This window comes from Carcharodon carcharias, chromosome 18, assembly GCF_017639515.1.
Source record: "Carcharodon carcharias isolate sCarCar2 chromosome 18, sCarCar2.pri, whole genome shotgun sequence".
NCBI classification, from domain to species: Eukaryota; Metazoa; Chordata; class Chondrichthyes; order Lamniformes; family Lamnidae; genus Carcharodon; species Carcharodon carcharias.
In genome coordinates, this window is record NC_054484.1 from 70,942,549 (window position 1) to 70,964,747 (window position 22,199).

General features: G+C 39.4%; 1 protein-coding gene across 4 annotated transcripts in view; it reads right to left on the minus strand.

Annotated features, from left to right (window-relative positions):
* caska (calcium/calmodulin-dependent serine protein kinase a) overlaps positions 1 to 22,199 on the minus strand; it is a 494,230-nt gene that overhangs the window by 285,061 nt on the left and 186,970 nt on the right. For all 4 annotated transcript variants that reach the window (XM_041210838.1, XM_041210837.1, XM_041210836.1 and 1 more), the window contains exon 5: positions 9,937 to 10,009. In XM_041210838.1, coding sequence (XP_041066772.1) covers positions 9,937 to 10,009 — 73 coding nt within the window. The remainder of the gene's footprint in view (positions 1 to 9,936; positions 10,010 to 22,199) is intronic.

Sequence of the window (22,199 nt, forward strand, 5' to 3'; positions counted from 1 at the left end):
TTCCTACTGCAACTCCATTCCTAATCCACCGACTCCACTATTAAGTGCGGTAGAGGCTGAACAATACTGTTTGCGATCTTGGTGTTACATTTGATCAGAGATGAGTTTCTGACTTTTGCGTCATCACTAAGGCCACCTATTTACAACTCCTTTACATTGTCAGATTCTGCCCCATCTCGGTTTATCTGCTACTGAAACCCTCATCCAAACATTTGTCATCCCTAGACTTTTACTATCCTGACACTCTTCTGGCCAGCCTCTATTCTTACCCCCTCCGTAAACTTGATGATGTCCAAAACTCTGCTGCCACATGCTAACTCACAACAAGTTCTGTTCACCTATCATTCATGTACTCAGTGACCTTACATTGGTTCTCGATTAAGTAATCTCTCAATTTTCAAATCCCTCATGGCCTTGCCCCTCTTGATCTCCATAACCTCTTCCGGCCATACAACCTTCTGAGATGTTTGCACTCCTGTTCATCCCTGACTTGAGTTGCTCCACTATTGATGGCTGTGCCTTCAGCTGCCAAGGTCCTAAGATCTGGAATTCTCCCACCAGCCCCTCACCACACCTGTTCAATTTTCCTTCATCCTTTAAGATACTCCAAAAACTGTTCTCTTTGAACTCTTGGTCATCTGCGTTACCTAATATTTCCTGTGTTCAGACTCAAATCTTGTTTAATCATGTTCCTGTGAATTGTGTTGAGATGTTTTACAATCTTAACAGCACTACATAAATGCAAGTTGTTGTTCTTGATATCATGGTCCAAACTTTACACTATGACTAATCAATCATTTAAATTTACTTAACATCTTTAACATAGAAAAACATCCCAAGATGTGTCATAGAAGTATAACCAACCAAAAAACTGATGCCAACCTAACAGAATATTTTAAGAGGGGTGACCAAAAGCTTGATCAAAGAAGTGCGTTTTAAGAAAGGTCTTAAAGGAGATGTGGGAGGCAGAGAGGCAGATTGACAAAGGGGATGCCAAAGCACAGGGTCTTGGCAGCCCAAGATATGGACACAAATGGTGTGATGAATGAAGTGAGGTTGCAGAAGATGCCAGAGTGGAGAATTAATTCCTGAAGGGCTAGAGAAGATTACAAAGATAGGGAGCAAGAAGAATCATGAAGAAGCGTAAATACAAGGATGAGAATTTTGAATGAGGGGTTGTGAGTTCCAAAACAATGAAAGTCTGAACACAGATGTTGGTTGAGCGGGACATGGTGCAGGATAAGATACACATTCCTGAAATTTGGATGAGCTGAAGTTCATAGAACATGGGGATTGAAAGGCTGACCAGAAGAACATTGAAATCAATTCAGTGATGGCGTTTTGTAAAATGAGACCCATACCAAGTAGCATAGTTTATGTAAATAATTATTTTGAAGATGTGGGGAATAATAGGGGATAAATAAATCGCATGGTGAAATGGTATTCTGCTCATTCATAATTAAAATAAAATAGTTTATTGGTTAACAAGTGTCACTACACATTTACATTTCATTAGATTGTTTTTCAATCAGCCTTCCAAAAGATACAAGAAATGCATGAAGCATTGTGTGCAAGATTACAGTATCCAGTGCTTATTATTAAAGCCCCTAGATAATGCTAACTAGATATTGGGCAGTAAAAGAACACTCACCATAAAGAATTCAGTGTCCATAGAACAATAGAAAAGTCTTAACTTGTCATCCTTTGATTGACATGCATCTCCACATACTGGAGGAGTAAGGGTTAGTTTGATTGATTCTCAAGAAATTTTGTGCTTTGCAGGCACAAAAAAGTCATAATGTTGCAGATATGCATGCCGCATGAGATTTCAATCTGCCACACTGTATAAAACTTCAGGACTCATCACAGCTCCAGTATGTTTTGACCTGAACTTACCTGAACAAACCTTTAACTCCATCACAACTAAAACTATACGTCAGCCCTATTTAAAGTTGCAAGAGTGGGATCAATGTGAGTTGATGATCATCATTCAAAGAATGAAGATGGTTTAACACAGTACATAACCGATCTTCATTTATATCCTCACATATATCCTCCACACATATAGCCATATACCAAAAAAGCATAATTTAGAAGGTGGGATTTACATGTGGAGCAACCATAGCACCAGCTGCAAAGATGCTGTTGACGATGACTGGAAGTTAATCAATGCGTCCTGGTACCTGATATCAGCTTAGTCATAGGTCAAACCAGCACTCCCTAATTGTCTAAATCATGATTGCCCCTCTTTCTCCAAGATGATTTGTCCAGTGATCAGACAACTGTGTAGCAGACTTAGTAATTCAAACTCTAAACCAGGCAAATCTCAGATACCAGCAATGTTTGACCAGCCAAGCTGGGCTCATTAACGTAACCTGGAGAGAAAGACATAACACTACAGACAGAAATTTTCCCTATGAAATTGCAAGGAACCTGAAAATCCAATCCTCAGCCTAACTAAATAAGCAACAAGTAGCTTTGTGCTGAGATCAAATAGAAACAATGCATATAAAACCCTTTGCCGTGGCAAAAAAAAAAAGACTCTACAATCTGCCATTGCTCCTATCCTCAGTCAGAAACACAAGACCTTGTGACAGAGGAACAACAAATCCATCTGCATCGGCAGAGAAGAACAAAGTTGACGTTTCGAGTCCTCATGACCCTTCAACAGAACTAAGTAAAAATAGGAGAGGGGTGAAGTATAAGCTGGTTTAAGGTGGGGGCGTGGGGGTGAAGTGGGGGGGGGGCATGGTTGTAGGGACAAGCAAGCAGTGATAGGAGCAGATAACCAAAAGATGTCACAGACAAAAGAACAAAGAGGTGTTGAAGGTGATGATATTATCTAAAAGAATGTGCTAATTAAAAATGGACAGCAGGACAGGCAAGGTACAGATAGCTCTAGTGGGGGTGGTGTGAAATAAAACTAAAAGGGCATAAAAGTTATAGATTTAAAAATAATGCAAATAGGTGGGAAAAGAAAAATCTATATAAATTATTGGAAAAAACAAAAGGGAGGGGGAAGAAACGGAAAGGGGGTGGGGATGGAGGAGGGAGTTCAAGATCTAAAGTTGTTGAATTCAATATTCAGTCCGGAAGGCTGTAAAGTGCCTAGTTGGAAGATGAGGTGCTGTTCCTCCAGTTTGCGTTGAGCTTCACTGGAATAATGCAGCAAGCCAAGGACAGACATGTGGGCAAGAGAGCAGGGTGGAGTGTTAAAATGGCAAGCGACAGGGAAGCCTGGGTCATTCTTGAGGACAGACCGCAGGTATTCTGCAAAGCGGCCACCCAGTCTGCGTTTGGTCTCTCCAATATAGAGGAAACCGCACTGGGAGCAACGAATGCAGTAGACTAAGTTGGGGGAAATGCAAGTGAAATGCTGCTTCACTTAAAAGGAGTGTTTGGGCCCTTGGATGGTGAGGAGTGAGGAAGTGAAGGGGCAAGTGTTGCATATTTTGCGTATGCATGGGGAGGTGCCGTAGGTGGGGGTTGAGGAGTAGGGGGTGATGAAGGAGTGGACCAGGGTGTCACTGAGGGAACGATCCGCACGGAATGCCACCAGAGGTGGTGAAGGGAATCCCAGGAGTTATTCTAGTGATTTTCTGTACTGCTTCTAATGCAATTATATCCTTTCTTAAGGGGGCCAAAGCTGTAACAGTACTCCAGATGTGGTCTCATCAACATCCTATACAACTGTGGCAAAACTTAGCCACATTTACATTCCATTCCCCTTGTAATAAACGACAACATTCCATTTGCCTTCCTAATCACTTGCTGTATCTGCTTACTAACATTTTGTGATTTATGTACCAGGACACCCAGATGCCTTTGTACCACAGAGTTCTGCAATTTCTCTCCATCTAGATAATATGTTGATTTTATACTTTTCCTGATGAAGTGGACAAGTTCACATTTTCCCACATTATACTGCCAAATCTTTGCCTACTCACTTAACTTATCTACATCCCTTTGCAAACTCATGTTTACTTCAAAACTTACTCTCCTACTTATCTTGGTATCATCAGCAGTTAGCTACCATACATTTGGTCCCTTCATCCATGTTATTGATATAAATTATAAATAGTTGAGGCAGCAACACTGATTCCTGTGGCACTCCACTGGTTATATCTTGCCAACCTGAAAATGACCCATTTATCCCTACTCTCTATTGTCTGTTAGCTAACCAATTCTCTATCCATGCTAACATGTTATCCCCTACACTATTAGTTTTTATGTTGTATTTAATAAATTTTGATGTGTTATCTTATTAAATGCCTTTTGGAAATCCAAATACACTACATCTGCAGGTTCCCCTTTATTCACTTTGCTTCTTACTTCCTCAAAGGACTCTAATAAGTTATTCAAATACAATTTCCTTTTCACAAAACCATATTGATTTTGCATTAATGCATTAAAATTTTCAAAGTGGCCTGCTATAACCTCCATTTGGTGCTAGTATTGTCCCTATGATACATGTTAGGCTAACTGGCCTTGGTTTCCTGCTTTCTGTCTCCTTCCTTTCTTGAATAAAGGTGTTACATTCGCTATTTCCCAATCTGACAGGAACATTTCTGAATCTAGGGAATTTTGAAAAATGACAACCAATGCATCTACAATCTCAGCAGCCACCATTTTTAGGAACTTAGGATGAAGTCCATCAAGTCCTGGGGACTTGTCAACCTTTAGTTCTAATAGTTTTCTCAGTACCCTTTCCCTTTGATTGTAATTGCTTTAACTTCTTCCCTCACTTTTACCTCTTTAGTTACAAGTATTTCAAATTATTTGTGTCTTCTACAGTGAAGACAGACATAAAATCTCTGTTCAACACTCTGTTATTTCCTATCTCTCATTATTAACTCTCCATACTCTTTCTAGAGGACCAATGCTCACTTTGGTTACTCTTTTCCTTTTAAAATACATGTAGAAGCTCCTACTAGCTGTTTTTATACTTCTAGCTAGCTTTCTCTCAACTCTAATTTCTTCTTCATTACTTTTTTAGTCATTCTTTGCTGGGTTTTATATTCTGTCCAATCTTCTGTGTTAGCATCTCAACAGTGAAGTTTTCTTTTACAAATTGGAAGGATTGGCTTGATCTGGGCATTTGGATGCTCACCTGGGATTTTTTTTGAAAAGGTCATAAGTTCACCTTGGAACTGAGAACAAGCAGGTCTCTTCCAAGAAATCACCTGACCTATATGGTACTTGAGAAGGAGTTGTTTGTTTGTGTTGAGCTGCAAAGAGCTTTAAATAATGAAAAACTGGGAGACAAAAAGGCAATCACATGGGAGATTGGAAAAAAAATTGTTGTGAATCAGCTTGTTTTGAAGGCAGTCTTGGTGGAGAACAAGCTGAGGAAAGAAGGCTGCCTTGACTAGCTCCCTCTCCCTACCTTGCCTAAAATTGCATGTGGCTATCAACCTGTAGCCAGAGAATCCGCTTTTGAGTGTAACTAGTCTGCATTTGGACCTGCAAAGCTGAGACCAGTGGTGAGAACATCCAGGCATCCAGCGGGATCAGCAGCTTGTCTTCACACGAGTGAACTCCAGCTCAACAGCGTGAGACCCTTTGGACTTTATCCTTTATTTTATAACGCCATCCTCCAAAGCCCATCTCTGCAGAAAGACGCTATTGGTTTGTCTTTTGGCTGTCTGTGCACACATGCGTGCTGGGGAAATTCTTCAGGAAGAGATAAATAGTTAAACTTCCCAACTACAATTGTGTGTAGTTGGAACTTGGTAAAAGAAGTTTTGTTTTAAAATAAATTAACCATTCTGAGTTTTGAAAGAAGCCAGGTCAAAGTTGCTTTTCTTCTGGGTACTAGAGGTATCGGTACACAATTGGCTATTTCGGTGAGAAAATTAAACATTTAAATTAATGGGCTGGCCTGCTGAGTATTGGGGCTTGATAGCTCACTCACTCCTCCCATCCCGGTCGTAACACTGACTTGTTGCTAATCTTCGCAGAATTGTATGTTTTTTCTTTCAGATTGATACAATCTTTAACTTTCTGAGTTAGCTACGGATGATGCATCCTTTTCTTAGAGCATTTCTCTCTCACTGGAATTATTTTTGCTGAATGTTACGAAATATTTCCTTAAATGTCTGCCACTGCAACTCTACCAACCTAATTTCCCAGTTCACTTTAGCCAGCTATGTCTGCATATCTTTGTAATTGCCCCTCTAAGTTCAAAACACTAGTCTTTGACTCACTCTTCTTGCTCTCAAACTGAATGCAAAATTAAATCATGTTATGACAACTGCTACCTAGGGGCTCCTTTACTATGAGGTCATTAATTAATCCTGCCTCATTGCATATTACCAGGTCTAGAATAGCCTGCTTTCCTCGTTGACTCTAGAATGTACTATTCTAAGAAAGTGTCCCAGAAACACTCTTTGATCTCATCTTCCTGACTACCTTTGCCAAAATGATTTGACCATCTATATGTAGGTTAAAATCACCCATGGTTCTTAGTGTATCTTTCTTACAAGGCCCTGTTATTTTTTCCTGTTTACCTCGTCCTACAGTTTAGTTACTTTTAGGGGACCTCTAAATTACTCCCACAAGTGATTTCTTAACTTTGCTATTTCTTACCACTGCATAAATTGATTCTACAGCTTGATCTTTAGAAATAAGGCCATCTCTCACTATTGTACTCAAATCATCCTTAAGTAACAGAGCCATCCGACCAACTTTTCCTAGCTTCTTGATCTTCTGACTTGTCATGTACCCTTGAATATTCAGGTCCTAGTCTTGGTTACCTTGTAGCCACATCTGTAATGTAATTTAGCGAGAACAGTAGTATAAGGTGAGCAGGACTGCTGGTGAATACATGAGGCAGAGTTTTGGATGAATTGTTTTTACCAAGGATGGAAAATTGGAGGCTGGGCAGGGAACTCCAGTAATTGAGGTTGGAAATGATTACACTTATGAAATTTTGGCGACAGAAGGGCTGAGGGGGGGGTGGTGTGGCAAGAGGCGAGTGATGGCAGAGGTAGAAATAGATAGCCTTTTGTGGGGGGTATATGAGGTTGGATGATCTGCTCACAGTCAGACAGAATATTGAAGTTGTAAGCATTTTAGTTCGCCAAGTTGGTGATGAGAGTCGAGAGTTTGTAGCAGGAACCAAAGGCAAAGCCTAATGTTTAACTGGAGAAATTATAGTAATCCAAGGCTGGATGTTGGACCAGAAGTCTAATAGGGCAGAGGCCATAGAGAATCTGAGAGAGAAGGTGGGGAGGTGGATTTGGATTTCATGTGTATGCTAACCTCATGGCATGACATTGCCAAGGGCAGCATGTAGATATGGACTGTCATGGACAAATATGGGTCTGAGGGAACTTCAGAGGTGATGGTGTGCTGTTAGGCGAATAAATGATTACTAGGGATGCTCTGACAACTTTCGCATAAATGGGAGTGGGATCATGTAAACCAGTGGCACCAAGCAGGAAAACAAGTGAGATGGTGTTGACTGCTGTGAGGAAGTCCAGAAAAATGGGGTGGGGAGATAATGCAATAGTCAGTTACAGCGAAAACATTATTCACAACTTTGGCTGTATCTGTTTCTGTGATGTGGGAAGGGTGGAAAGCCTGATTGGATTGATTCAAATCGTTGTCGGGAGAAATGAACACAGATTTGAGAGGCAGCTCATTCAAGGACTCTGGAGAGAAAAGGGAAGTTAGAGATGGACAGTAGTTAGCAACAGCAGAAGGTAGCAACAGCAGAAGGTCAAGGCTGGATTTATGAAAAAGATGGGCGATGCCTGAGGAGTGGGAACCATTTACAATATCTTCTATCATGAGGGCCATGAGGGGAAAATGGTTTGTCAAGAGTTTAGTGCGAATGGAGTTGAACGTGGGAGCAGCATATCTCACAGACAAGATGAAAGCTTAGAGAAGTCATGGATGGAACAGACAGAAGAGAAGCTAGACAAAAACAAGCGTATAGGGTAAGAAACGGTCTGAGGGGAAGGTTTGGCTTTGTGGGTCAGAGTGGGCTGGAGAAAAAAAAGTGCAGGTGAATGAATGGTCCCTTTCTTGGTGATGAGAAAATCCATGAACTCCTCGCACTTCTAGGTGAGGATACAATAACCCATTTAGAAAGAGAGGAACGAGTAGATCATTCAATCTCTCAAACCTGTTTTGCAATTCAATAAGATCATGACTGATCTATATTGATATGGTTTTGGGAATGACAGATAGCTTATACTTCCAAGTAACACTGATCCAGGTTCCTCCAAGCAAAATTGGTCTCAATTGTTGATTTCAGTCCAAAAGCAATTCACATATACAACCAGAAAATGCTAAAACTCAGGTCTGACAGCATCTGTGGAGAGAGAAACAGAGTTAATGTTTCGAGTCAGTATGGCTTTTCTTCAAAGCTAACAAGTAGAAATGTGATTAAATTTATGCTGTTTAAGAGGGGTGGAGCAGGTGAAGCTGGATAGAAGGTCAGCGATGGGCGGGGAATGAGGAGAGATTGACAAAGATGTCATGGACACAAGACAAAGGCTGTGTTAATGATAGTGGTAAGGGCTAAAGGAGGTGCTGATAGTGGCATAAAAGTAAGAAAGCAAAAATGCGTGAATAGCAGAACAAGGGTCAGTACTCTGTGAAAACAAAACATAAGAACAAGTGAGAGATGGCCCTTTTGGGAGTGGGATGGGAGGATGTGCAGCAAGAGACAGTGGCTCATGTTTGTGGACAGACCAAAGGTGTTCTACAAAGCGAGCACCGAGTCTGCGTTTGGTCTCCCCAATGTAGAGGGGGCTGCACTGGTTCCAGATTTCTGTCGCTTGCCATTTCAACACACCATCCTCTTCTCATGCCCATCCTTGGCCTGCTGCAACATTCCAGTGAAGCCCAACGCAAACTGGAGGAACAGCATCACATCTTCCGATTGGGCACTTTACAGCCTTCTGGACGTAACATTGAGTTCAACAACTTCAGACCATGAACTGTCTCCTCTATCTTCACCCCTTTTTAAAAAATCATTTTTTATTTACTCACATTTATTCTTATTCATTGATCACTATTATCCTTTTTTCTGTCCTTTTTCCCTAACCACCTCCAACCCCACCCCAAAAGGCCACCTGTTACTTGTTCCATGTTGTTCTTTCAGAGTGCTGACCCTGTTCTGCTATTCTCACATTCTGCTTTCTTACCTATATGCCACTATCAGCACTTTCTTTAGCCCTTACCACTACCATTAACACTCCCTTTGCCAATCTTTATCAATCTCTTCTGTGTCTCCACCTATCACTGACCTTCTATCCGGCTTCACCTGCTCCATCCCTCAAACAGTACACATTTTATCACATTTATTGTATGGACTCAAAATGTTAACTGTTTCTCTCTTCACAGATGCTGTCAGACCTGCTGAGTTTTTCCAGTATTTTCTGTCTTTATTTCAGATTTCCAGCATTTGCTGTATTTTGCTTTTATCTTAGCAATTCACATGATGAGATTTACATATGTAATGATCCAAAATTTGTTTTGATTTATAAGTACAATCGGCACTGCAATATAGATGTACATTATGCTAAAACCACTGGTATGCTTAGGTCACCTCAATAGCATTTAGTGCAAGTACCAAATCAGCAACAAACAACAAAAAATTTATTCAGCTGCAGTGGCGTTTAGCGCAGCAGAGTTCTGGTAATGTGAGCTCAACAGGGCTTTGATACCCATATAACAAACCTTGCAACACAGGAGAAACTAGTCTCTGACCACAAAGAGAATTTCACTTGAGATTCTATAAGTAGTTACCTATTTTTCTACTCAGTTTAGTTAATATACAATGTGCAGACATTTTAGATTTGACTTGCAAATCTTTATGCAAAATGGTTTCATTTTTGAGATAACTTATTTATACTTTCTCTTGAATGTGGCTCAGCACAGTGCTTTTTCTGCAAACAGAATAGCATCAGTCAATTAACTTACCTTCACATCGCGATGAATGATATTATTGTCATGACAATAGCGTAGTGCTTCTAGTATCTGTCGCATGTAGTGACTACAAATACAAAAAAGGTTAGAATTATGCATATCTCAGAGTTAGCAGTCAAAAACAGAACATACTATATAATAATTTAAACTTTACATTTGTCCCATAATACTTCTATATAATTCCACATGCCAATGCCCAAAGGGAGAGGCAAACATGACACCTGTTCCAATGTCACTCATGTCTTCTCAGAGGTCCATAAATTTGCACATCCTGGAAGACAGAGTGGTACTGCCAGAAACATTCTTCCCATCCCTATAGGATGACACCTTTCTCTATCGCATGTTAAGACTATTTGAAGGGAATTTTAAGCACAGACTCGCATCTTATTCAGTGGCACAGTGTGTTATTGCTCCAATGTGTTGCACCACCATCATGAGATACAATTGCTGCATCATGAGGAACACTGTAGCAGAAAACTGAAATGTTTCTTTGCAAATCCATTGTTTAAGTGCTTATGTATAAAGGCCATTAAATAATAGAATGTTCATTTTGTATTAAAAATAATTCTGTAATTCATTCACGAAACACCAACTGTGACATTTGTAGTACCATCCAGTATTTACTTAAGACCAGACACTGCAGTGCAACAGATGATAAGTGTTAGATTCCTTTCTGTTCAATTCACACACAAACAGAATATTCCCAACATTTTGTGAAGAAACATCCGGGACATTTTGACCCAAAGAAGTGGTTACTGCACAAGCAGACAGCTTTAATTTTGTCCAGTGGGTTCAACGTTCCTAGGGCGTAACAAAGCATGCAATTTGCTAACCAGTTTACGAATAGTTGGTTAATAATGGAGCTACCTAGTCTTCTAAAATTAAACTACCCAGGTGAACAAAGGTGTTTATCCTGCTTACAGAGCGCTTAAGCCTTAATCAACCAGGTATATTTCCTTCCAATTTATTTTGAAAAAGTGGGAAATACTGTGATTTTCCCCAGACAGCAGAAATTCAGATTGGTCTTTTTCAAGGGAAGATAAACCTCATGAAGTACCTTATCCAAACAAAACAATGGGTGGAATTTTACGCCGGCAGGATTTGACAGACTCGTTGAAGTCAATGGACTTTTGAATGGCTCGCCGCATTTGACAGCCCCGCCCCCGCCTTGATGGGGGCGTAAAATTACGCCCAATGTAAATCTTACACTAAAGTACATTATAAGCAACCTCTTGCACTAAGACAAGGACTAGTGAAGCAAAATGTAAGTGCAAAGCATTTAGGATCACAACTGTACTATTCAAAGTTATATTAAAATCAAAATACATTCCTGCAGAAGAGTAACATAAAAAACTTCTTGATACACTGAACTGATTTCCAACCCCCCCCAATAGGTGAAATGATATACTGAAACACAAGATTCAGTGAAGTTTTTGAATTCTTCCGATTTAACAGTATCTGAAAATATGATAACTTCACTGCAGCACAATATTCTAACCTCTATGACTGAACAAAAAGTATTTCATTTGGTATTATAGCCTTCAAAGCAGAAGCTTTTCCACCTCTCCTCAGCAGAGAGGCTGCAAGAGATAGGAGCACAGGACTAGGATCAGAGTAGATGGGCACACTCTGTAAAGTGAGCTATGATATCATCTACCGCAATGATTTGTGTAAAAGGTGCCCCACTTTATAAACCCTCTTTAACCTAAAATTATATGCAAGTATATACAATAATTTTACTGGTCTTCATTTTCTTTATTGGGCTAACATATAGACTTCTATGAAATAATTTCCTTCTGAAAATCCAAGCCTATCCCAGCAGCCGAATAAATGAGTACAATAGGTCAGTCTAATTAAAAACAAAAACAGAATTACCTGGAAAAACTCAGCAGGTCTGGCAGCATCGGCGGAGAAGAAAAGAGTTGACGTTTCGAGTCCTCATGACCCTTCGACAGAACTTGAGTTCGAGTCCAGGAAAGAGCTGAAATATAAGCTGGTTTAAGGTGTGTGTGTGGGGGGCGGAGAGATAGAGAGACAGAGAGGTGGAGGGGGTTGGTGTGGTTGTAGGGACAAACAAGCAGTGATAGAAGCAGATCATCAAAAGATGTCAACGACAATAGTACAATAGAACACATAGGTGTTAAAGTTAAAGTTGGTGATATTATCTAACGAATGTGCTAATTAAGAATGGATGGTAGGGCACTCAAGGTATAGCTCTAGTGGGTTTTTTTTTATATAATGGAAATAGGTGGGAAAAGGAAAATCTTTATAATTTATTGGGAAAAATAAAAAGAAGGGGGAAACAGAAAGGGGATGGGGATGGGGGAGGGAGCTCACGACCTAAAGTTGTTGAATTCAATATTCAGTCCGGAAGGCTGTAAAGTCCCTAGTCGGAAGATGAGGTGTTGTTCCTCCAGTTTGCGTTGGGCTTCACTGGAGGAACAACACCTCATCTTCTGACTAGGGACTTTACAGCCTTCCGGACTGAATATTGAATTCAACAACTTTAGGTCATGAGCTCCCTCCCCCATCCCCACCCCCTTTCTGTTTCCCCCTTCTTTTTTTTTTCCCAATAAATTATAAAGATTTTCCTTTTCCCACCTATTTCCATTATATAAAAAAAAACCCACTAGAGCTATACCTTGAGTGCCCTACCATCCATTCTTAATTAGCACATTCGTTTAGATAATATCACCAACTTTAACTTTAACACCTATGTGTTCTATTGTACTATTGTCGTTGACATCTTTTGATGATCTGCTTCTATCACTGCTTGTTTGTCCCTACAACCACACCAACCCCCTCCACCTCTCTGTCTCTCTATCTCTCCGCCCCCCACACACACACCTTAAACCAGCTTATATTTCAGCTCTTTCCTGGACTCGAACTCAAGTTCTGTCGAAGGGTCATGAGGACTCGAAACGTCAACTCTTTTCTTCTCCGCCGATGCTGCCAGACCTGCTGAGTTTTTCCAGGTAATTCTGTTTTTGTTTTGGATTTCCAGCATCCGCAGTTTTTTTGTTTTTATTTCAGTCTAATTAAAATGTTGAATTGCTTTGGAATATGATCATTATGATTCATTTGAGCTGTTTTAACTTGCTCCTGGCAATAAGAGATAGGAGTTTGATCACATTTTGAAACAGTCTATAATATGGCTGGTCACGAGATAAAATTTTGTAATGTTCATAGCAACAGTCGCCTTTACAAATTGCGCAGTTAGTGATTCTGTCTTATGCCTTCAAAGGATACTTCTAGCCTTTCAAGGGAACAAAATAATACTATGCTAAATCTCACTTTAACTGATAAATGTATTAAACAGCAATAAAATGGGCAACTAATAGCAATATAACATATACTTTTACAATGGTTAATCTTTACTAGCACCTCATACAACAAAGTAATGGTTCACAATTCTTGTATTATATTACAATCAATCTTCATATGCAGAGCTTTGCTTCTTTTCTTTATTAGCTATGGAAACTATCTGACTTAAGTCCTGTTGAGATTCCAGATCGATTTGTTTTGAAGACTCCAATAAAAATGATTTCAAAGACTGGCTGAGAAATACTATCAACTGTGACTGGGACTTTGTGATATTAGAGAATTGTTTTCTAAGTAATTCACACAGGCAAAATTATTCATCCACTTTCACAGGGAATTAAAATGTACAATGAAGTTATTTGTTGAATTTGGCAAATGCAAAAAAAAGGCATTTTTAGCTGTGTGACCGACTAGCAATTCAGTCTTTAAAGGATTTCTTCCTTTGCCTTTTGAATTCTAAATATCAAATTAAGCTGATTCTGACAAAAACTGCAAGAAACAAAAGCAATTGATCTGGAAATAGGATGATGCCCAAATACATAAAGAAAGTTGGTGACCTTTCAATAAAAAGCAGTTAAATTGCCAAAAGGAAAGTGCACACATAGGTGTTGTTGGGTCCCTGGAACATGAAAAGAATTCCAGAACTTTATTCTTTTTGCTATTTTTTAAAAAATGGATTTCCTGCTGAACCAAAAAGATGGCTGCTTCAAGCCACATAACCACAGGGCTGGTTCTTTCTCTGGAACCAAGGAACAAAAGAACAAAATAATTCTTTCCTCAGCCGGTGGTACTTCATACTTCATTGTACAGACTCTTTGTAATCACAAAAAGCAGGAAATATGCACATTGAAACTTGTTATGCTTGCAGAGCTGCCAGATTCATATCATATCTGGGAGCGTCCAGGTCCATTTCAAAAGAGAACCAAAGGGACATCATTTGCATCCGATAAGCTCACCTTGCTAGTGGAGTCAGTGGGTCCGCCTAGACAATGGTTTCCCAACACCAGACCTTCAGTATGGATGGTAACTCTTTCAACAACTAACAACTGGGACATTATCAATCCTGAAATCAAAGCCACTTCAGACATTGGATAAACATTCCTTTCGGAAGCCATTGTGGGGGGGAGTCACATGACCTGAGTGACCATCTTGAAATCTCTATGTAACTTTGAGAACTGGGAAATGTTCAGCTGCTGCTTTAACATCAACTGGCAATGACTCCAGCCACCTGGTTGAGCAAGCAGTTGGTTACCATCTCAGCTCCTCCAAGCCTGTCTCTGCTGGAAGATTTCCTACCATTACCTGCTGACATGACCCAGTCTCTGTGCACCCACTTCATCTGCACCAACTGCAAAGTGAACCCGACAACTCCTGTCTTCAGCCAGCTGACCTCGGAATCCTAAGTGAAATAATTCCTCATTGGGCGCTGGAAATCAAGTGAACTAATATTCATTTTTATGGTCCTTGTACTGTAAAACTCCTTTTTTTCTATTTCCCCCATTGTGCGTGTGTGCACGCGCAGGCATGCTGGGGTGGAGTGAAGTGAGAAGTGGCTGACACTCCTCCCCTGGGTTTTTGAATGTGAAATAAACTAACCTTTTGAGTAAACCATAACGTGGCTTTGCTGAGGGTTATTAGTAAATTGGTTCACACAAATTGAGGGCTTGTAAAAATATGCCATTGCATACGTTAAAAATAATTCAAAACACTTTCTGTTTACAGACAGGTGGTAAGAAGAAATCTGTGCAGTTTGCCTCTCTCTCTCTCCTATCCATAACAGGTGTTTAAGATAGATTTTAGAGCATCTTTAGGGTACTTTCTTTGCAAACCCAAATGTTATGTATTTATTGGCTCAGATTTTCTGGGCATAGTGATAGAGAACCTGTCAGCATTCGCTGTCATTGCAAATTGTGAAAATGACAGCAACTTCTGGTGTGCGCTAAACAGTTAAACGCGAAAATGCTGAAGATGCTGTCAGTGATTTCCTGTTCCTCAGGATGTGCGGTTGAAGTGCCTGCATGTTGAAATCTTCTGACATCATCTGAATTGATGAGAGGTTCCAATTTTATGCTATTAGTCACAATGCAAAAACACTTGAAAGTTATGCCTAGTTGAGTCAGGTGTAACTGGATTTTTAACAACATAATAAGCTCTTACTTACTGTTGATTAACCTCTGTGGTCAGAAAATTAATTCTATGTTTGTGGCATGTCAAATTTCTCCGTGAGAAAAACAATCCATAGATTCTTAAAATGTTATTTTTAAATTAAAGTTTTATATTTCAGTTTCTACCTTAATTTCATATATATGGCAAAACTTTATTTTGCTGTCTGTAAAATTATTAAAAACTGAAGGTTAGTCAGTGGTTTTTACTTCCTAGTTTGCTGTCAATGAGAATTCTGCACTGTGACTTGGATTTCCAGAAGGTATTTGATAAAGTGCCACATCAAAGGTTATTGCAGAAAATTAAAGCACATGGTGTATGGGGTAATATATTAGCATGGATAGAAGATTGATTGGCTGGAAGAAAACAGAATATGTACAAACGGCTCTGAAGAAGAGTAATACGGATTAAAACGTTTATTCTGTTTCTCTCTCCATAGATGCTGCCAGACCCGCTGAGTTTTTCCAGCATGTTCTGTTTATATTTCGGATTTCCAGCATCCACCGTATTATGCTTTTATCTTATACATAAATGGGCCTTTTTCTGATTGGCAGGATGTTAGGAGTGGAGTCCTGCAGGGATGTGTGCTGGTAAAATGGATGTTTTATCATTTATATCAATGACTTAGATGAGGTGAGTGAGGGCATGGCAGCTAAATTTGCAGATGACACAAAGATAGGTAGGAAAGTAAATTGTGAAGAGGACATAAGGAGATTGCAGACAGATACACATTTAGTAGGCAAAAATATGTCAGACGGAGTATAATGTGGGAAAATGTGAAGTTGTTCACTTTGGCAGGAAGAATAAAGAAGTAGTGTACTACTTAAAAGAAAAACTGCTGCAGAATTCTGAGGTGCAGAGGGATCTAGGTGTTCTAGTGCAGGAGTCACAAAAATTTAGTATGCAGGTACAGCAGTAATTAAGAAGGCTAATGGAATGCTATCCCTTATTACAAGAGGAATTGAACATAAAAGCAAGGATAAAAGCAAAAAACTGCGGAAGCTGGAAATCCAGAACAAAAATAAAAATACCTGGAAAAACGCAGGAGGTCTGACAGCAGCTGCGGAGAGGAACACAGTTAACATTTCGAGTCCGTATGACTCTTCAACAGAACTAAGGAAAAATAGAAAAGAGGTGAAATATAAGTTGGTTTAAGGGGGGGGGTGGGACGGGACAGGTAGAGCTAGATAGAGGGCCAGTGATAGGTGGAGATAGCCAAAAGATGTCATAGACAAAAGGACAAAGAGGTGTTGAAGTTGGTGATATTATCTAAGGAATGTGCTAATAGTTGACATTAAGGGTAGAAAACAGGATGAGCAAAGTAGATAGCCCTAGTGGGGGTGAGGTGGGGGAGCTGTAGTTGAGGTAGCTGTGGGAGTCGGTAGGCTTGTATGAATATTGGTGGACAGTCTATCACCAGAAATTGAGACAGAGAGGTCAAGGAAGGGAAGGGAAGTGTCAGAGATAGACTATGTGAAAATGATGGAGGGGTGGAAATTGGAAGCAAAATTAATAAATTTTTCCAGGTCCAGACGAGAGCATGAAGCAGCACTGAAGTAATCATCGATGTACTGGAGAAAGAGTTGTGAAGGGGGCCGGAGTAGGACTGGAACAAGGAATGTTCCACATAACCCATAAAGAGACAGGCATAACTGGGGCCCATGTGGGTACCCATAGCCACACCTTTTATTTGGAGGAAGTGAGAGGAGTTTAAGGAGAAATTGTTCAGTGAGAGGACAAGTTCAGCCAGACGGAGGAGAGTAGTGGTGGATGGGGATTGTTCGGGCCTCTGTTCGAGGAAGAAGCGGAGAGCCATCAGATAAAAGTAAGGATGTTATGCTTCAGTTATACAGGACATTGGTGAGACCACATCTCGAATACAGTATGCAGTTTTGGTCTCCTTATTTGGTCAGACCACATCTCGAATAGTGTGTGCAGTTTTGGTCCTCTTATTTAAGGATTTAAATGCATTGGGGGCAGTTCATAGGAGGGTTACTAGATGGATACCTGAATTGAGCGGGTTGTCTTATGAGGAAAGATTGGGCAGACTGGGCTTGTTTCCACTGGAGTTTAGAAGAATGACGAGTGACTTGATTGAAGTATAAAAGGTCCTGAATGGTCTTGACAATGTGGACATGGAAAGGATGTTTCCTCTTGTAGGTGAGCACAGAACTAGGGGGCACTGTTTTAAAGTTAGGAGTCGCCCTTTTAGGACATAGGTGAAAAGAGACTTTTTTCTCAGAGGGTTTTGCAACTTTGGAACACTCTGCCTTGGTGGAGGCAAGATCACTGAATATTTTTAAGGTAGAAGTAAATTGATTCCCTTGCCTAACAATAATCTAAGGTTATTGGGGGTAGATGGGAGCGTGGAACTCGAAACAGAAACAAATCAGCAATGATCTTATTGAATGGCAGAACAGGCTTGAGCAGCCGGATGGCCTAGTTCTGCTCCTATTTCGTACGCTCGTCTGTTCGTGATTGGCTATTTAGCCTATTGATGACATCACCATTGCTGGACAGTGATCCGCTTGAACCAACGTCAGAATGAAAGTAATGTGGGGAAAAGGAAATTTTCCCAAAGATTGGCAAATCTTGGTGGTCAGCTTTCTTTGAGGTCAGCAGTGAGCATTGTCGCTTTGCCAATGACCAGAAATCCAAGGCCTTATTTTAAAAAAACTATCTCTATTATTGGTTTGCTTTTATTGTAAATTATATTGAAACCACACCCCAATAACCTAATTAGAAAGATATCAAGCGGTAGAACATTTAATTGGCTACAACAAAGAAGGCAATTTATAAACTTCATTGAGGACAGTAACTGAGAAATGCTAATCAACAAAACACCCACTTGCTACTTCTGTCTTCCAAACTCCTGTAAAGCACTTGGAGTAGCTTATGAAATGAAATAAACTATGTACATAATTTTTTCCTCAGGGTGAGAGAAATGCTGCTGAGACTATATTTATTGTCTACCACTAGCTGACTCTGATAATTTAGTGGTTAGTTAGGTGAATTGAGGGAACTCATAGTCAAGCACATATTGTGCGATTGAAGTCACATATACACGAAATCTGAGAGTGACCTGTTTTGGATATTGAACATTGCCAAGAATCTGAGTAGATTTGCTGCTTCCTTGTGTCAGAGATCTCTAAGTAATATTTGGATTTGTAAGAGAAGTACCCTAAGATTTCCCTAAAATGTGAAAAAATGGAAAAAGTGTCAGTCAACCTGAACTCTGGGAAAAAAACGGAGAAAACAATACTATACGAAACAGCATTCTTCAAAAGAACTGGTAGATCTAGGTTGTCAAGGCTAAAGCTCAGAGACAGACAATTAAAAGTCAACAAATAGGTCACAATTTATCTAAATTTGTACAGGTTCTTTCTTACTGAATGCAGAGTGGTAAACTTGTCACCTAGCACATCTGGATTTTGTTTCAAAACATAATCAGAGGCCACCAAGTTAACATTAGCTTCATTTGACAATTAAGGACTTATAAAACATTCAGACACTATAAGTATTAAGTTGGTTAAAGTTAAAATGCGCTATATTCAAAATGAAATTAAGGTTGTATTACAGGGTATCTGTGAAAAAGGACAGAAATTAAGTGCAAATTTAATTTTCATTCACGGATAGGGAGGAGACTGAGATAGAGACACAGAACATGCACGAGCAACTAAGCTTGCAGCTGAACAACAAACAGAACAAAATAGTACAGTAGTTAGTAGACAACAGTCGAGACCAAGCAACATAAAGGAGATATTAGGACAAGTGGCCGAAAACTTGGTTAATGGAGCATTTTGAAAAAGTTTGTAAGTCCAAATAGTATTTTCTGCTCCGTACTAAAAACTTTCATAGCTGGAGAGGAAGGTTTACCTGTTCTCAGGTCTATATGCACTGTTCTGAAACGACATTTGAAATGGCGCACAATAAATAGGTTATCAAAAGGTAGGAGACCATTTGTGAACCAGAATATAATTAAAGTAATTAAGAACAGAAAGCTGAGAAGTAACGAACATGGGTGTTTGTGAAAAAACAAATTTTAGCAAAACTTTGCCCAGGTTTAATCGAAAGTAAACTGCCATATAGAAATATTTATCAGGAATGGAAAATATTGAAACAAGAGATAGAAGGGCCCAAAATCAAGTACATTCCAGTGAAAAAACTGCATTGAAAATTATGATTTCACAGAAGAATGGGAAGATTATATCAAGTTTTAAACCAAGAATACAGAATAAATGATAAAAGCCACAAAAAAGATTAGTACGGCTGAGGGGGAAATAAAGAAAAAAAGTAAAAAGCGCAAACAAAAGGTTTTCTATAAGTAAAATGTAAGTAGCATGAAAGTGGCACATAAGTAACATGAAATATATGAAAGAGGCAAGTTTAGGGCGGGGACTAAGTTATGGCAGGGACACTAAAATACTTTTCCTCAGTTTTCGCAGAGGAGATGCATATTGGGATCATAGAATAATTCCAGGTGGAAGTGGAACAATTAGCAATTATTATTATTCAGCTGGGAGATATTGCAGCAGAACCAAGCTGGATTTGTGGGGTCCTGGAATCTATAATACAGGATAAAATTACTATGCACTCAGAAATAAGAATTAATCAGGGTCAATCAATAAGGATTAGAAAAGGAAGATTGCGCTTGACCAACTTTTTAAAATTCTGTTAAGAAATAACCAAAGAAATTTAGAGAATGCAGTTTATATGGATTTTCAAAAGCATTTGGTGAGATATTTAACAGACTTACAACAAATACAATTACACTTGTTATTAGGAGAAAAGTGGTTACATGACAGAGCTGGAAAAAGGCCAGCAAATAAGTAGAGGGGTAAGGAGAAGTTTCTCTGATTGCAAAGGTGGGTGAGTAGTGTTTCACTGTGTTTTGACAACTTGGACTTTTTCTCTTTAAACTTGGATAACTGGAAAGACTTCAATGGAAGAACATGGAGAGAAAATGGGAATGTTCTGAAGGTTTTTGTTTTTATATTGCAGAGGTAATACAATCAATTGAGCACTAAATATGAAGATAAAACCAATATGAATGAAATGGAAATTAATGAAAGTGTTAGAGAGAAAGTGTATTTAAAATTCTGAAATGTACAGAGCAGCGGATCAGAAAACTAAAATATGCAATATTTTCAAGTTAGTCCAACCTTTAGTTGAATACACAAATCTGAGAAAAATGTGTGGCGATGAGGTAAATAGCAAATTGACTTGGTATGTGACTTACAACTTTTTGAATAATTCAAAGGTTGTGTGAACACCAGGTTCTAATACAGTGATACATGATGCAAACCAACACAGAGTCAAGTTCATTATGTCAAAAAAAAAGGCTAAGTTTTGTTTGAGAAGGAACACCAGGATTTAGCAACCTAAGTATGAGAACACAAAAGTATTCTGTAAATATTGCAGTGCTCTCACACATTCCTGTACTTTGGCCTCAAAATACTGTATATATACCAAAAGAACGTAAGTGAAAATACAAATATAGATCACACATTTTAAGACTGTTCTGACCTATCAATCTCAGCTTATTTCATCAAAATGCATCAGGTTACAAGATTGTTGTTGTAACGGGTGATTTTGGTAGAGGAAAGTGAAGCCTGATAATGCTTGATATAGTTCAGCCAAATCTGATGACAGATGTCTAAACCAGGCATGCTCAAATCTACATCCTTTGGGCTTGAGGTAGTATAGATGGAGGCCATGTCAGGGATCCCCTGACCAGGATGGGAGAGAGCAAAGGTTTTGCTGGTGACATAGTTAGCAAAGCTAGATGTGATTGCAACCATATTGAGAGAGTCAGGGGTGTTTTTTGAAGTATGTTTTCAGATTGCATTTTCTTCCAGCAGCAGAAATCTGTCATTCCTCAAAGGAGCTTGAACAATACCAACAATCTTGTAATCTTCAGCCATTTGAAAATTACATATACCAGCAGCAAGAACTTTGAACTTCTTCTGCCTAATCTACTCAGTAACTTGGAATAGTAGCAAAACTATCACATTTAATACAGCTGCTGCTTTGTAAAGCAACTCATGAATAAAAACTAATACTTTCAATCAATAATACTATTGAATGTATTATTTTTCTCTCAGGATATCAATCTTTCATCCCACCAGCAAATTACAAGAAAGATTCAAGAAGGCTTTTTAAAAATAAATCATTCCAAGGGCGTGGGCCTCACTGGCAAAGGTAGCATTTGTTACCCATCTTCCTGAACTGCTGCAAGTAGTGGTTCATTGAAAATTAGTGGCTTGTTAGGCTACTTCAGAGGGCAGTCCCTTAGTCAGCCACATTGGTGTGGAACTGGAGTCATGTATAGGTCAGGTGGGGTAATGATGGCACACTTCTTGATATGTCTCTGCCAATACCAGTGTTTAGTGCCCATTCTAGTTGGCAGGCAGCTTTTTCAAACTGCTGCAATCTTTGTGGTGAAGGTGGTAGGTACCACAGTACTGTTAGGTAGAGTATTCCAAGTCTTTGATCCATTGACAATGGAGACAATATACGTCTAAAGAAGGGTAGGGTGTGACTCAGGGAGGAATATGAGAGTGGTGATGTTCCAAAGCACCTGCTGTCCTTGCCCATTTACATGATGGAGGTCACATCTTGGAAGGTGTGCCAAGAAGTTTTGGTGAGTTGCTGCACATACTACAGGTTGCAACCACATTATGTTAATAGTGGAGGGAATGGATGGAGTGTTGATCAAACTGATAGTTTCTATGAGTGTTGGAACTGCACCCAATGTTGCAAGTGGAGGGGAT